This window comes from Budorcas taxicolor, chromosome 15, assembly GCF_023091745.1.
Source record: "Budorcas taxicolor isolate Tak-1 chromosome 15, Takin1.1, whole genome shotgun sequence".
NCBI classification, from domain to species: Eukaryota; Metazoa; Chordata; class Mammalia; order Artiodactyla; family Bovidae; genus Budorcas; species Budorcas taxicolor.
This window is the reverse complement of record NC_068924.1, coordinates 49,535,873-49,552,838: the sequence shown is the minus strand read 5'-3', so window position 1 is coordinate 49,552,838 and position 16,966 is coordinate 49,535,873. Positions and strand designations below refer to the sequence as shown.

The window sequence follows — 16,966 nt, the reverse complement described above, 5'->3', positions numbered from 1 at the left end:
GAACTCAAGGCTCCCTTCAAAATGTTCAGACTCACTCAGTAGCATTACTGGTAGAGAGCAGAGGAGCAAACTGTGAAGAAAATCAAACAATCTAAAAGATCAAAGATATGAGGAGCATTTCACAAGAAATAACACACATAAAATTTTACTGAGGTATTCATTATTGTTAATAATCAAATGTAAACCACAACAATCTTGAAGACATTTTATATCTACTTATCAATGGCACAGCTGTATAAAAAGGGATACAGTATGATTTTCAGAAACACTGCAAATTGGTTTAACTGGTCTAAAAGAAACAATGACAGTACACAGAGCAAGTACTGTTTTTATATTTTTTAACCTAATAATTTCAATCATGGAACTTTAACCCAAAGACAGAATTAAACTAGAAAGAAAACAGATGTTTGCAAGTGTTCACCGAACATTATCTCCAATAGTCAAGACTTGGAAACAACCTATGTCCGACATTAACACTTGCAAAAATCATGATTCATCAACATGATGGATTATGTAGATATTAAAAATGACAATGTGGAAATAAGGTATCTTTGATTCAATAAGTGAAAAGTTCCAGAATAAAAAATATTAAGTACACTGAGAACATAGAGGAAGAAAGAACACTGAGGAAGCAAACAAAAGTGAAAATGGCTGTATTTCGTCCTTATGAGAGACAGGAACAATGATCTACAACTGTACACAGTAAAAAGAAACCAGCAACAAGTAGTCCCACAACTATCTGCACTGCACCTTGACTGATCAAGGAACTTCTTTGCAAGATAAATATTTCAAAACCAAATACTGATAAAAAATAAAATCACAGTGATTTCATTTTTAGAAATAAAATACTTTTTTCTTTATAAACATTTAAAATAAGGCTAAACCCAAAATATGATAAAATAATTAATATAAAGGGGGTACCATAAACAAAAAGATTTTGAAAAAGTTAAAACAGGGGGGAGAAAGATAAGAGTAGCACCAACAACAAACCTAGAACAGAAAATTAAAGTAAAATTAATGAAAAGGAGGTAGATCCACCTTAGTCAAACTGAGCTTTCTTAAAACTGGATGTATTCACTCAATACTAAAACACTGTATGTTGATGTATAAGGAGAGAGTACAAATTTGCTCAGGAGTGTGAAACCCAGGGGAGATGTCAATTTGAAGATCATAAATTGTCTGTGCTCAGAAAGTTCCTAAATCCAATTTCAGACTACTGCTGAGAAAAATATATAGGAAGTAGCTTTTGATACACAGGACCACCCAACAACAGGATGTTTTTCTGCGGACTATACAACGAGACTGAAGAAAGCCTGAATACTTTTATTAAAGAACTCTAATATTCACTAATCAGTTTGTCACCTGACAATCAATTATGTATTAAAATTAAAAAAAAAACAACACTGATTAGGACCAGCATTTAACAAGTATAGGTCACCTTTCCTGGACATGCTCAAACAAAAACTTCTCAACTAATCCAAACATAATTAGGAATGTGTGCAAGGATATCTTTATTTCTGTATGTTTAAATATAAAATCCACTCTATGTTAACTAGATTATTTCAAATACAGAAAAGAGCTGATAAGTTAGCAAAAATAAGAGAATAAGCAAACATAAGCATTAGTGGAGGTACCATTGACTGGTGTTATAGTCAGTTCTGGCTATAAAAGTTGAAAACATGAAATCACATCATGATCAAAGGATTAAAGAGATAGAAGGATTAAAAATCAAGTTTTCTGAGAACAGAAGAAATTGATACTTTAATTGAAAGAAAGGCAACAGGGTTACCACAAAGAAGCTGTAGGAGACTGATCTTGCTTGGGTTTAGGAAGTAAAAGGAGAACCCCTCTAGGCTCCTCTGTCCATGCGATTTCCCAGGCAAGAATACTTAAGTAGGTTGCCATTTCCCACTCTAAGAACAGAACCACTGAGTTGAAACTCTAAAAAGGCAGGTTTTGGTTTCTAAACTACCTGAACAATGTACTGGACTGACATGTAAAGAAGCCACCACAGCTGATGCTTTTAAGTAAGAGACTCCAACAAGCTCTAAAGCACCTTTCAGATCCTGTGATGCAAAAGACGTGCATTCTAAATCAATATACCTAAATTTAAATGGGCAGTAACACGACTATATGTAACTACAATATCAAATTCATGTCAGGAAGTTTTAACTGGCTTTGGGAAAAGATGGATTATTTAAAAACCAATCAAAAGCTATCTAAGTAAAAATAGCAGGTTACGATATTTGTGCTACCTCTCACTGAAATAAAAACTAAGGAAAAGAAATAAAACAAATATTTTTTAATGATAAAACTGATTTTAATATTTCATACAGAAATTAAGAGTTCTAATTAATCTCTAGTACCTTCAGAGACCTAATTAAAATCTATGGTTACAACAAAGTAAATTATCTACATGACACATAAAAACAAAGAATAGGAAGGTGTAAATGAATGGATGAGAAAACATAACAAATGTCTAGGGAAAGAAGTGGACACAGAGATAAAGCAGAAGAAAGTAAACTGTATCTTGGATAATAGTCAAAATGAGGACTTTCTGCCCTAATCCCAGAAAGCTTAGTGATTTAAGAATACTACATTTGAGAAAGTGAGACTGTGAAAAATAATCAATACAAAGTATATATACAAAACAACTGCTCTATCCTGTCATCTTCCTAATCAGAATTTTAACGAAAAATTCCACCTAAGAACAGGATGCTTAAAAGAAGGAACTTTCAGAGAATGAGAAAAACAGTAAAAATCCAAAAAGATGATTCAGAAGACAATAAAAAAAACCTTGTAGAAAGTAGAAACAGGAGTTAAAAAAAAAATCAAACATTAGGACAGAAAAGGTCTGTGAATTCTCTGGCAGTCCAGTGGTTAGGACTCAGCACCCTCACTACTGGGGCCCATATTTGAAACCTGGTTGGGGAACTAAGATGCCACAAGACTCACAGTGTGGCCACCCCCCCAAAAAAAAAGGTATAAGCAAATCACAGAAATTTCAGAACAAAGAGACAATCCTAAATGTTTGTGGGGGTGGGGGGAACAAGTTTCAGAAAGGCATGAAACTTACCAGAAACGGTTAATGCAAGAAATACAGTCAAAGTTCTGAGGGTGAATTACTTTCATGTCAGAGTTTCATAATAAGTGTATGGAACAAATGAAGATGTTTTCTGAACTGTAAGCAGTCAAAGTTTATCTTTCATATAACTTTAACTTGAAGATACATTCCAGAAAATTTAGGAAATAAAGAGAAAAAACCTATATCCAAGACATATCAGTTTCCAGTGAGTGGACTTGAAGGGAATATCCCAGAGCAATGCTGAAGGCCTACTGCTCATATTGCTCATAAGGCCTAAGTTCATATTGCTACAAGACAGAGAGATCAAAGAATGAGGTAAAAGAATTCTGGTACCACCCTTAAGAATTTGGGACTAATGTAAAGTGATATGGGCAGGTAACACAAGGAAAAAAAAACGATTAGAAGTTCCAGGAGAAAGACATAGCTGTATAAGAACAACTTACGTGGCTAAGTAGCAATGTTTTCATAGTTATAGCTGTGTTCCTTTACAACTTTTATTCTTTCCCCAAAGAAAAGAAGACTGTAAGTATTAGGAGAAAGTACTTTGTTAATACAAAAATATAAAAAGGGCAAAGAAATGAGAGAAAAAGAAGGGTAAGGAAGGGTACTATTAGCCTTACTTGATCACGGAGACTCAAGAAATACTATCTCCTAGTTGACAGAGTAAGAAAAGTATGTAAGGACATGGCTTAAATTTGCAAAGGCTTCTCAAAATGTGATTTTGAGGATTATAAAACATGAGGATTAAAAAAATAAATAAATAAAAAACAAAACATGAGGATTATACCTCTCCTTCATCCATCTCAGTTACTCTGTATCTGCCAGGTGATATCAGTTTCTTATTTTTGGTAAAATATAATTTTCTTTAAAATAAGGTATTTAAGGGACTTCCCTGATGGTCTAGTGGTTAAGACTCTGAGCTTCCAACGCAAGGGATGCAGGTTCAAACCCTGGTCAGGGAACTAAGATCCCACATGCCACGCTGCGTGGCCAAGAAAACAAAAAAATAAAGAAACAAAAGGACAATTAAAAAAAAAAAAACCAAGATGTGTAAGTCACAAAGTAAGTTAATTTTAAGTTAGAAATAATAAAGTGGCAGGCAGACATCACAAAAACTGGGAAGGGATATTCAATGAATGAAATATGAAAAACTATTATATAAAACTTAAGGAATTCAGTACACATAGATATACTGGGAGAAGTGAAGAAAGAACAGAGGTTGATCACTGAGTTACATTCTCATCTATCATTAACAAGTTAAATATATGTAGACTTAAGCAAAATACAGCAATATAAACATATCACTTACAGATACGAACTTATTTATACACCAGATCAATTAAAAGCTGCAACAAAAGTGGTTTCTTTGGGGGCGTAAGCCTAGAAGTGAGGAAGCGGGCAAAACCAGGATCTATTGTTAACTCCTTCCACACTACATGATTGTTTAATGACTTGTATGTAAGTACAGCTTAAGGAAGGACGGAATAGGGTAGCGTGGAAATTCAAGTCAGCAAGTTAAGCATTAGCAAGAAATAAACTGAGAAAAGCCTTCTAAAGTGACTGACACTTACCTACTGGGGCCTGGGGGGCTCCAAAGCCCAAAGTGGCTGTCGTTGTATTAAATCCAGGGGCCCCAAAGGCTCCTGTACCAAGGGGCCCTCCGAGCTTAGGTTGGTTGTTCCCAAACAAAGATGCCTGTCCAGCACCAAGAGCTATGGAGACAAGAGGAAAGAAAAAGCGCCACAGAGGATCCTTTGAATGTTCTGTCAGAGGTCAGTTACTTAAAAATATAATACATTTGGAAACTTCATAATAACCACTCATTTCAACAAAAAAAGCTAATACGGTAAATGCTACCTATATGCCAGGCAGTGCTGATTTAGATATGTCAGAGGCAAAATACTGAACCTCTCTGTGCTTCAGCTTCCTCAACTATAACATGAGATAATATATAGCCTAGATATTTATCCTAAGATTAAAATAATACACATATACTAAGCATTTAGGAATCTGGTAGAGACTAACATCCATTAAATATTAGCTACTATCATATCATTTAACCTTTACAAATCTGAAGTAAGAACTATTATCCCTATTTTCCAGAAGAGAAAATGGAAGGTTTAATAAATTAGTTCAAAGTCACAAATGCAGTAAGTGGTAAAACCAGATTTCAAACCTCAATGCATCTGACAACCAGCCAGGGCTCCTAACTGCTACTGTATAGTAAAAACAGATTTGTAACTTTTTAAAATTGTCATTTCTCCCCTAAATTTCAGCATCTGCAAATCAAAACATTCAACTGAACCAATTAAAGCCTAATGAATCATGTTTATGAACTGTGTTGTTGGTAGTGATTTTTTAAAGTGTAAAATGGGGAGAATTCAGTTTTTAAATAAGCTACTGGCATAAATTAAAGGTACTTTTCCACTAGCCTGCCACTCTCAAAAAAGTTATAGTTATTGGCAATTTGGAAGATCTGAAGTTCCTTTCAACATATCAATGCTTCCTGACAGAGATATGGTTTACCAGGAAAATCACTTCAACCATATATACTTGGGATATCAAAAATATTGAATAGAAACAGCTATGAGATGCAACCAGAAAAAAGGACAGGCAGTTTATACACAGAGAAGCATACAATATAAATTAATGAGGGTGACTCCAAAATGGACAAAACATTCCCAAACTGTTCAACCTCATTAATAATGTTAAGAAGATAACAATACAGCAATGGAATTATTTCATCTTTAAAAACCCAGTTTTGAAACAGGGAATAAGACTTAACCCATTAGAAACTGGTGAAAATCCGAAGAAAAACTAAAAATATATTATTCCTTCAAAGGACATAGCTTAGAACAAACATTTCAGGGTTCTTTTTTTTCGCCCAGATAACAAACACCTCCTTACCCCTAAATAAAAGCTTACATAAAACCTGAATATATAAAATGGATAAAAATTTCTGTTCTGGATGGGTGTGTATTTGCATTAGCCCTGAAGGAAGAATCAGGAAATAGTCTAAAAATCACTGTATTTCAGTAAAGCCTACAAAATAATAAAAATGCATAATTAAAAGACTTACACAAGTTGAGGGATACTCTGATGTGATGTCAATTTATGAAATGTGTCATATTCATGATTTGTTGTAGGAATCATAAGGAAGATATACTGGGGGCACCATGGTAACAATGTTCTTAAAAACCTCAAGTATGCTCAAAGAATTAGTAAAAATATATTCCTTTGAGACCTTCTAATGAATGTCAGAATGTAATTATATACATCAGAATGTCAGAACATATTAGCTTTGGGTTGATTATTCTGTATATCTTTGTCTAACAAACTTTACTAAATCCCACATAGCAGGAGAGTGGGTTTGATTCCTGGGTCGGGAAGATCCCCTGGAGAACGTAATGGCAACTCACTCCACTATTCTTGCCTGGAGATTCTATGGATAGAGGAGCCTGGCAGGCTACATTCCATGGGTTGCAAAGAGTCAGACACAACTGAGCGACTTAGACATACACACCCCCTTAAACTTATCACTACTTCATTGAAAATATTAAAAACTAAAACTCCTTAGTAATATTACTAAGCAATTACCAAGAAAATGGCATACTACTGATATCCCTGTGAAACAGTTACTATCTCTGTGAAACAAGAAACTGACCCACCCATAATTTAATGAGTATTCCTTAATCTGAGCACACTGGGAGAAAAAAAAATTCATGTCAAAGAATACTATAACATTTTATACTGATTGGTCACTTAAATCTAAGTGTACAAAAAATTTATGTATTTGTACATGTAAAGTTTCTACAGCCTACTAGTCATGAAGTACCCAAAGGCCTAAGTTACATGAAAATGTACTTCCGTTGAAGCATGAGTTTGAAAATCTATCACTCAAAGCAAGAAGCTATATAAGAATACCCCTTTAGCTAGTTGAGTTCAGTTGCTCAGTCGTGTCCAACTCTTTGTGACCCCGTGAACTGCAGCACGTCAGGCTTCCCTGTCCATCAGCAAACTCCTGATGTTTGCTCAAACTTATGTCCATCAAGTAGGTGATGCCATCCAACCATCTCATCCTCTGTCATCCCCTTCTCCTCCTGCCTTCAATCTTTCCCAGCATCAGGGTCTTTTCCAAGGAGTCAGTTCTTCACATAAGGTGGCCAAAGTATTAGAATTTCAGCTTCAGCGTCAGTCCTTCCAAGGAATATTCAGGACTGATTTCCTTTGGGATGGGCTGGTTTTATCTCCTTGCAGTCCAAGGGACTCTCAAGAGTCTTCTCCAACACCACAGTTCAAAAGCATCAATTCTTCGGCGCTCACCTTTCTTTATAGTCCAACTCTCACATCCATACATGACCAGTGGAAAAACCACAGCTTTGGCTAGACAGACCTTTGTCAGCAAAGTAATATCTCTGTTTTTTAATATGCTGTCTAGGCTGGTCACAGCTTTTCTTCCAAGGAGCAAGTGTCTTTTAATTTCATGGCTGCAGTCACCATCTGCAATGATTTTGGAGCCCCCCAAAATAAAGTCTCTTGCTGTTTCCATTGTTTCCCCATCTATTAGCCATGAAGTGATGGGACAGGATGCCACGATCTTAGTTTTTTAAATGCTGAGTTTTAAACCAACTGTTTCACTCTCCTCTTTCACTTTCATCAAGAGGCTCTTTAGTTCTCCTTCACTTTCTGCCATAAGGGTGGTGTCATCTGCATATCTGAGGTTATTGATATTTCTCCTGGTAAGCTTGATTCCAGCTTGCACTTCATCCAGCCCAGCATTTCACATGATATACTCAGCATGTAAGTTAAATAAGCAGGATGACAATATACAACCTTGATGTACTCCTTTCCCAATTTGGAACCAGTCTGTTGTTCCATGTCCAGTTTTAACTGTTGTTTCCTGACCTGCATACAGGCTTCTCAGGAGGCAGGTAAGGTAGTCTGGTATTCCCATCTCTTTAAGAATTTTCCACAATTTATTGTGATCCACACAGTCAAAGGCTTAATGTTTCCTTCAAACATGGGAAATGTTGGTAAAGAACATTTTCAACTGCTGATATGATAGCTGATAGCTCAGTTGTTAAAGAATCTGCCTGTAATGCAGGAGACCCCAGTTCGATTCCTGTGTTAGGAAGATCCGCTGGAGAAGGGATAGGCTACCCAGTCCAGTATTCTGGCCTGGAGAATTACATGGACTATATATAGTCCATGGGGTTGCAAAGAGTCAGACACAACTGAGTAACTTTCGCATTCCTCAAAACATAGTCCAAAGCTACAATGTTATTCTAATTGTGATATCATGCAATGCAGAATTTACTAATGAGGGTATGCATACCTAATAGTATCTAGACACATTCCTCTCAAAGACAAAAGCCTGCTTTAGAAGATGCAACCATCAAAGAATTTCAATAGTGTGTACTCAGTGATCACAACTCTTGTTTCCCTACATCATCTACTGGTGCTATGATTAGGGGTGTAAAGTTCTTTATTGATTGTATTTGGTTTTTAGTTTCTATGGGCAAGGCATCAATTAGGACTATGTAACAGCAATGAAAATGAGATTCACTGTTCGTGAGGTTCAGCTGTTCAAGGAAAACCAAATATATTCAAACAAACAAAAAGACTGAGATATTACATTACTGTGGAACTGAAGACAACAGCATCAAGACTTATAGAGCACTTTATAATCTTGTACTACAGGATAAAGTACTGCAAATCATAGTCTGCAAGACCCAGAAACCAAAGTGCAGAGAATGACAACTTTTGACCACATAAAAATAAAACTGGTACTTTAAGATACCATAAACAAAATTAAATGATAAAGACAGAGTGGAAATATCTGGTAACAGACATTGGAGTAGCACCTTACCCAAGCTTAGGTTTACAGTTCATAAGCTAGAGTCAAAACTACCTTGAAAAGGCCCACACCAAAGCTAATCTTTCCTCTGGGATTAGACAAGAACACTGATGTCAGAAGTTATATTCTGCTTAAGTTTAAGGAACACATTGTACAAAAACCCACAGATTTTTAGTTTTCATTTGTTGCAAAATATATGTTGTGAATTTGAGTAAGTGCAAAAGCTCAAAAAGTTTTCCATACAACCAAAAAGATTTAATATCCACAATATATAAAACATTATCAACAGTAAACAAAGACCAAATATAAATAGAGAACTGAAAGATGCAAACAGCCAGTAAACATACACAAAGGTATCCCTCACTGGTAATCAGCACAGTGCAAATCAGAACTACCACCTTTCACTATCATTCACACAAAGATGAAGAAAACAAACAATATGGAAAGGGTATGAAAAAGGGAGCATTTTTATAAAATATGAGCAAAAATGCAAACCGGCATTCTTTGTGGAAGGCAAATTAGGATTAGCAAGACTGACCAAAATTCAAAAATATGTGTATCTTCTGACAATTCCCAATTCAATCCTAGAGTAACACTATCATACACAAAATGCTATAACACAGATCTCCACTACTGCACTGCTAGTAAAATCAAATAATTCAAGTGACCATCAGTAAGAGAAAAGTCAAACAAATTATGGTATATTTAACTACTCATGTGTTGTATGTGTATATATATATGTATACAATGGAACACTTCACAGTTATTTTTAAAGAAGTGAGTTAGATCTACATATACCAACCCAAAGAAAAAATATATGCCCAAAATGTCATGGGAAATGAAAAAAAAATGAAACAAAGAATACAGAATATGGAGCCTGCTTTCAGTTTGAAACATTTTTGACCACAGCACATCATGTGAAACACACTGAGACCCAAAACACACACATATATAAAACTAAAAGTTAAATCAAACCTTGCAATATACAATGATTTTTTAATTCTAGTTCATTTTAAAGAATGCTGGTTGCAATTAACTACATTAATATTATATCACCTGATATATCTCAGCCTTTGGTTTAAAAAACACTGGTGTAGGACATGGCTTCAAGAATATCACAAAAATGGTATGCTGTACACATACAGCATACAAACATATATGTGTGTATATACATATATGAAAAGTGTATATAAGGAAGTCTGACAATACACATGCCAAACTTTCAATAGCTGTTACTTCACTATTGAAAAGGGTGGGCTTTTCATGTTACTTCTGTTACTGACTTTTTAAGACTTTATATCTTTTATTTTAAAAAGAAAACAAAGGGAAACAGTTCAGAGAGTACAAAATGAGGTTCTATTAAAAAGGAGATGATATCTTTTCTTTTAAAAAGAAAACAAAGGGAAACAGTTCAGAGAGTACAAAATGAGGTTCTATTAAAAAGGAGATGACAGATGACAACAGAAGCAGAGACCACAGAAATAAATGGTTTGCAACTAAGTGACTCCCCATGGTGAGATGAATTGGGGACGTAGACAAAACTATATGCTTAAATTACCCTGTAAGCACTTACTCATTTCACGACCATCACCCTCTCCAACTGTTTAAAAGAGCTGGGTAGGTAGAAGAAACAAGGTCTTCAAAGGCATTGAAAAACAATTATCAATGGCAGAAATGGAGACAAAGGCTTGACATTTTAGCTCCATAACAAAGTGAGAAGAATGGAAAAGCATGCACAGACCTTGCAAAACCTCAATCTATATGTTAATTATTTCAGCATGTGCTCTTACTGCTGCATTATTATTAGGGTAATAAAGCTTACTTAACAGTTCAGGGTCTCAGGGACTTGTCATCATACTGACAGGTCTCACATTAAGTACTGAAAATCCCAGGGAGACCAGGACTATCAGAGAACATTTTGTAGAAAAGGAATTGAATATACAGCTTCTAAGATAAATGAGCCAGTGTTTTAAAGCCTGGTAAAGCATATAGGAATGTTCTATAAATCCATTTGTGAAAATGAAAATCTATAGGCCTCTTATTTTCATACATATGATGAAACAAAAGCCTTAAGTTCCAGCAGTTGGAAAGCCAAGTTGTATCACTTGCTGAGTCTCCTGATACAATCCGTTACCTGTTCCAAATCCTGCGCCAAGCCCAGTTCCCAGAGTGCCAGGTCCTGGTTTACTTCCAAAAATACTATTCCCACTGGTATTTGTGCCGAATCCTAGGAGGACACAAGAGTGAGTAGACTGTACTTTAACACAATTCTCAATTTCCTGTACAAGGGAATTTAAAACAAAGCAGTCTGACTGTAAGTTTTGTATCCTTTCATTTTTTGACATTTAGAAATCCTAAATGGCAGGCTAATTTAACTTAAAAAATTTTTTTGATAACCATAAATAGACCCCACAGTCTTCCTATTTACTTAATTACACTTTAGACTTAATCAAGTATACGATAATACCCAGTATTAAAGCAAAGTGATTGTGCTTGAGCTTGGGCAACATTCCCTTTGTAAGACTCAAAGCCTCCATTGTTCTTTTTAAATTTAGTTAATTTATTTGGCTGCCTCAGGTCTCAGTTATAGCTTGGCATGTGGGATTCTTAGTTCCTTGACCACAGATCAAACCCACATCCCTGGACCATGAGAAAAGTCCTCTCAAAGCCTCCATTCTATGCTTCATGCTTAATTAATAGAAGAAAAATAATTCCCTCTAATTTTCACTGAAAAATAAGACGTCAACCAAGACACTTCACTGAACCTAAAGATTCTCGCTAAGTGAAGATTACCTATAAAAATCTCTACAGCAGGCTTTGTTTTGAACAGATGGACCCTGTATGGATAGTAATGTGTGGCTGTAATCACACATTGAGAAGCTTTAATGGTGTCAAATTCAATCAGCTTATAGAAGCACACAAAGACTCAGCTAGCTAACAGTAAAAAAAGATAATGAATAATATCTACGAATAACTTTGAGTTGAATTATTTCATTATCAGAGATGATGGAGAGTTGAACAAAACCATCCTTTCACGGTGACCCACTGTTTAAAGAAAATCCCGTGATTCCCTTCTAAAATCCACAGGTCTCCCCACAAAGACATGTACATATCAACCTACTGCTGCTATTACTTCTCCTTTGTTCACATATGTCCACACTTTCTGTGCTCCTTTTGGAGCTAAACATCAACAAAACAGCTAATGAACATACCATTAATTTCTTTTGATAAGAGGGAGAAACTAACCACTGGCCAGCAAAATCTGCTTGTGAAACATGTGAAGTCTTTTATAAAGGTATCATGGAGGTGAACAAGTTCAAAACACATTAGAATGAAGTGTTTTGGAATATATATCAGTGTCACCAACTAAGAATATTTTACTGTGTCATGCCAGTTTTGAATTTACATCTAAATTAAAAATGCAAAGAAAAAAAGTTTAATTAAACAGTTAAAAACATATTTCTAATGTCATTTAAAAATCTAAGCAAGTAATCTGACATACTTCCAATATATTTAATTCATGCATTCATTAAATCTTTTCAATTGTCTTAATAGCTATGCCACAAAAATGGAGTACTGCCTGCTCAAGCACAATCAATTTTCTTTAAAGAAAAACAAAACAAAATAAAAAAAAAACAGAATATGTACTGGAGATGTTCTTTGTTTTCCTGAGTTAAAATTTTACCAAAAAAGATCTTCCAGTCCCATTAACAGCAGAAAACAAGATACTCGTGAGCTACCTCAAACCCACAGGAGGGAAATAAGTCCCAACTTACACTGTTTATACCACACATTTCCACAGATTCTCACTGACAAAGGTTTATCAACTCAGTTATTTCAAAACAACTTTAAGTTAAAATTAAGAACAATTAATCAACAATCAGTTAAGTTACAACAGAAGAGCCAAGAATATACTATGGAGAAAGGAAAGTCTCTTCAACCAATGGCATTGGGAAAACTGGGCAACCACACGTAAAAGAATAAAACTGGACCATTATCTTATACCATAAACAAAATGGATTAAAGACCTGAACACAAGATCTGAAATCATAAAATTCCTAGAAGGAACCATAGGGGTAAGTTTCTCTGTATCTGTCTTGGTCACGATTTTGGGATCTAACACTAAAAGCAAAGGCAACAACAGAAAAATAAATAAGTGGGACTATAACTAAAAAGCTTCTGCACAGCAAAGGAAACTACAACAAAATGAAAAGGCAATCTACGGAATGGGAGAAAATATTTGCCCATCATATATATGATAAGTGGCTAAAATTCAAACTACATAAAGAATTCACACAACTTAATCGCAAAAAAAAAATCCAATTAAAAAAATGCAATGAGGACAGGAACAGACATCTTTCAAAATACTACATACAGATGACCAACAGGTACATGAAAAGATGCTTAACATAGCTAATCACCAGTGAAATGCAAATCAAAGCCAATGACATCACCTCACCGTTGTCAAAACGACTACCACCTAAAAAGACAACAAATAATAAGTGCTGGTAAGGAGAAGGAAATGGCAACCCACTCCAGTGTTCTTGCCTGGAGAATCCCAGGGACGGGGAGCCTGGTGGGCTGCCGTCTATGGGGTCGCACAGAGTCGGGACACGACTGAAGTGACTTAGCAGCAGCAGTATTTAACTCTCAATATACTGACTGAAAGTGGAAGTTCTTTGTGTTGGGATTACTCAAGGACCTTGTTTGTTCTTCAGTATTTCTTTATAGCTTTAAATATTTTTAGTAACAGCTTTATTGAGATGTAATTCACATACCAAAAAATTCATCCATTTAAAATGTACAGTTTACTGGTTTTTAGTATATCCACAAAGATGTGCAAAATCACCACAACTGATTTTAGAACATTTTTGTTCTAAATTGGGGGTGGGGGGTGCTATCTGACCCAGTACAGTACCCATTAGCAGCTGCTCTTCATATCCCCTCAACACCCCCACTAACCCCAGAGCAAGCAGCAATCTATGTTGTGTCTCTATGGATTTGCCTATTCTGAACATTTTATATAAATGAAATCATACAATAAATAAGTGGTGGTGAGAATGTGGAGAAAAGGGGGACCCTTCCTACAGTGTTGGTGGGAATGTATGGTGCAGCCATGATGGAAAACAGTATAGTATGGAAGGTTCTCAAAATATTAAAAATAGAACTACCTTACAGTTCAGCAATTCCACTCCTGGGTATATACCCAAAGAAAACGAAAACACTAATTTGAAAAGAAATATGTACCTCAATATTCACAGCAGCATTATTTACTCTAGCCAAGATATGGAAGCAACCTAAGTGTGTATCAATGGATGAATGGGTAAAGAAAACATGGTATATATGTGTAACAAAATATTGTTTAACTACAAAATACAAAGACGACTTTGCATCTGTGTAACATGGAGAGACCTTATGGGCATAATGCTATGTGAATTAAGCAAGGCGAAGAAAATCAAATATAAATAAGTGACACAAGACAAAGACAAGTGTTCTCACTTATTTGTGGAATCTTAAAAAACAAAATCACCACCAACAAAAATAAGCTCACTAATACAGAGAACATATCAGTGGTTGCCAGAGGCAGAGGGAGGGTGATGGGCAAAATGGGTGAAGGAGAGTCAAAAGGGGCAAATTTAGAGCTATAAAATAACTCCTGGGATTTTAAGGCATAGCATGCTGACTATAGTTAAAAATATTGCACTGTATATCTGAAAGTTGCTAACAGAGTAGGTATATATAGTTTTTCCAGCAGTCATGTATGGATGTGAGAGTTGGACTATAAAGCTGAGCGCCAAAGAATTAATGCTTTTGAACTGTGGTGTTGGAGAAGACTCTTGAGAGTCCCTTGGACTGCAGGGGATTAAACCATCCCAAAGGAGCCCTGGATTTCCTAAAGGAAATCAGTCCTAAATACTCATTGGAAGGACTGATGCTGAAGCTGAAACTCCAATACTTCAGCCACCTGATGTGAAGAACTGACTCACTGGAAAAGACACTGATGCTAGGAAAGACTGAAGGCGATGACAGAGGATCAGATGGTTGGATGGCATCACTGACTCAATGGACATGAGTCTGAGTAAACTCTGGGAGTTGGTGATGGACAGGGAGGCCTGGTGTGCTGCAGTTCATGGAGGTGCAAAGAGTTGGACACAACTGAGCGACTGAACTGAACAGAGTAGGAGATCTTAGAATTTTCATCATGAGAAAAAAAATTTCTATTGATGATAGACGTTACTTACACTTACTGTGGTAAACATTTCACAATATATACAAATATTTGACTATGACATTAAACATCTGAAACATAATGTAATGTCTATGTATCAATTTTTTAAAAAGCTTTAAAAAATCAGATGTTTATGTACAAATAACTCAAACCTTACCCATGTAGCATGAATAACCAATAATTTACTCAAAGCTCCAGGAGTTGATGGACAGGGAGGCCTGGCACGCTGCGGTTCACGGGGTCGCAGAGTCAGACACAACTGAGCGACTGAACTGAATTGAATACTCAAAAGATCAATATTCAAAAGATCTTCAACCTCTCTAACTGTTGCTCACCAGTGCTGACATCCTGCCTGTAATTTCTCTCCTAAAACAATTCTATTCTATTCCTTCCATTCAGAAACTGACACTGTCATGTACTCAATCTTAAACTCAGTTGTGTCAGACTCTTTGCAACCCATGGACTGTAGCCCACCAAGCTCCTCCGTCCATGGGATTCTCCAGGCAAGAATACTGGAGTGGGTTGCCATTTCCTTCTCCAGGAGATCTTCCCAACCCAGGGATTGAACCCAGGTCTCCCACATTGTAGGCAGACGCTTTACCATCTGAGCCACCAGGGAAGTCATCTTAAACTAGTCCTTGTTAGGAATAATTACTAAGAAAAGGAACAGATGACTCTAAAGAATGACTTAAGGGTGTGGCAACATCAATTGTATCAAGTATTCCAACCTTTTAAACTCTGGATTTATCATTACCATAATGAAACACAATCCCATACTGGGTAACATGCAACTAATGATGATACAACAATGCAATAAATCTTTGCGCAACCTTATTCCATTTCCAGATTTGTTATATGACTTATTTCCAAATCAGAAAAGTATCTCTGCCCACATTATCAAATTGACAGCTTCCCAAGACAAGAGGAATATCAAAGAAAGTCTCACTTAGATCTAGATCCCTCTAGGGTGGTAATGGAATGATTTAAGTTCACCCAAGAGTAAAACAAAACCTGTCACCCTGCAATCTGTATTTCTTGGGAGTCTTTCCTCTCAGGGCTTACTCATTAATAAACTTTTAGTGGGCACCTACTCTATGCCAGGCACTAGGTCAGCATTAAGGATTAAAAAAAAAAAAAGGACAATTCAGCACATAAGTTAGTGAGGCACATCAAATAAAGATGAGAGTTTTCATTTCCAAATCAAGTAGTCTACACAAATACCTTGTCAGAGACAGAATATATTTAATTCTGAACATCAAGTGAAGTGAAGTCACTCAGTCGTGTCTGACTCTGCAACTCGTGGACTGTAGCCCACACCAAGCTCCTCCGTCCATGGGATTCTCCAGGCAAGAATACTGGAGTGGGGTGCCATTCCCTTCTCCAAGGAATCTTCTCGACCCAGGGATCGAACCCAGGTCTCCCACATTGCAGGCAGACGCTTTAACCTCTGCACCACAAGGGAAGCACTTAAATACAAGAATACAGTCTCTAGAACTTCAGATCCAAGTCAAAGATTTCAAGGAAGGAAAGGAAGCCAGGTTGAAAGAAGAAGGGGGAGGCGGCGGCAGAGGTGGGGTAAAAGGGGTGTCCTTACAGACGTCTCCTGCCACCTACAGATACCCAGGCATTATGGGACTTTTCCTTGGGCCTCCAGAGAAGGGAGGACTGGAACTCAGCTCTACCAGAAATCAGACCAGACCAGAACCAGAATTCGAGTTCTCTGCCAAGAGGAGGTGATCAGTCTCCAATCCTCCGCTCAGGCTGTGCTATCAAAAAAACATTCATTTTCAAAGGG

At 36.4% G+C, this 16,966-nt stretch overlaps 1 protein-coding gene across 3 annotated transcripts in view; it reads right to left on the bottom strand.

The window, feature by feature from the left end:
* Positions 1-16,966, bottom strand: part of NUP98 (nucleoporin 98 and 96 precursor) — an 87,659-nt gene that overhangs the window by 47,904 nt on the left and 22,789 nt on the right. For all 3 annotated transcript variants that reach the window (XM_052653299.1, XM_052653300.1, XM_052653301.1), the window contains exons 11-12: positions 11,077-11,169; positions 4,657-4,797 (exon numbers count right to left, since the gene is read on the bottom strand). In XM_052653299.1, coding sequence (XP_052509259.1) covers positions 4,657-4,797; positions 11,077-11,169 — 234 coding nt within the window. The remainder of the gene's footprint in view (positions 1-4,656; positions 4,798-11,076; positions 11,170-16,966) is intronic.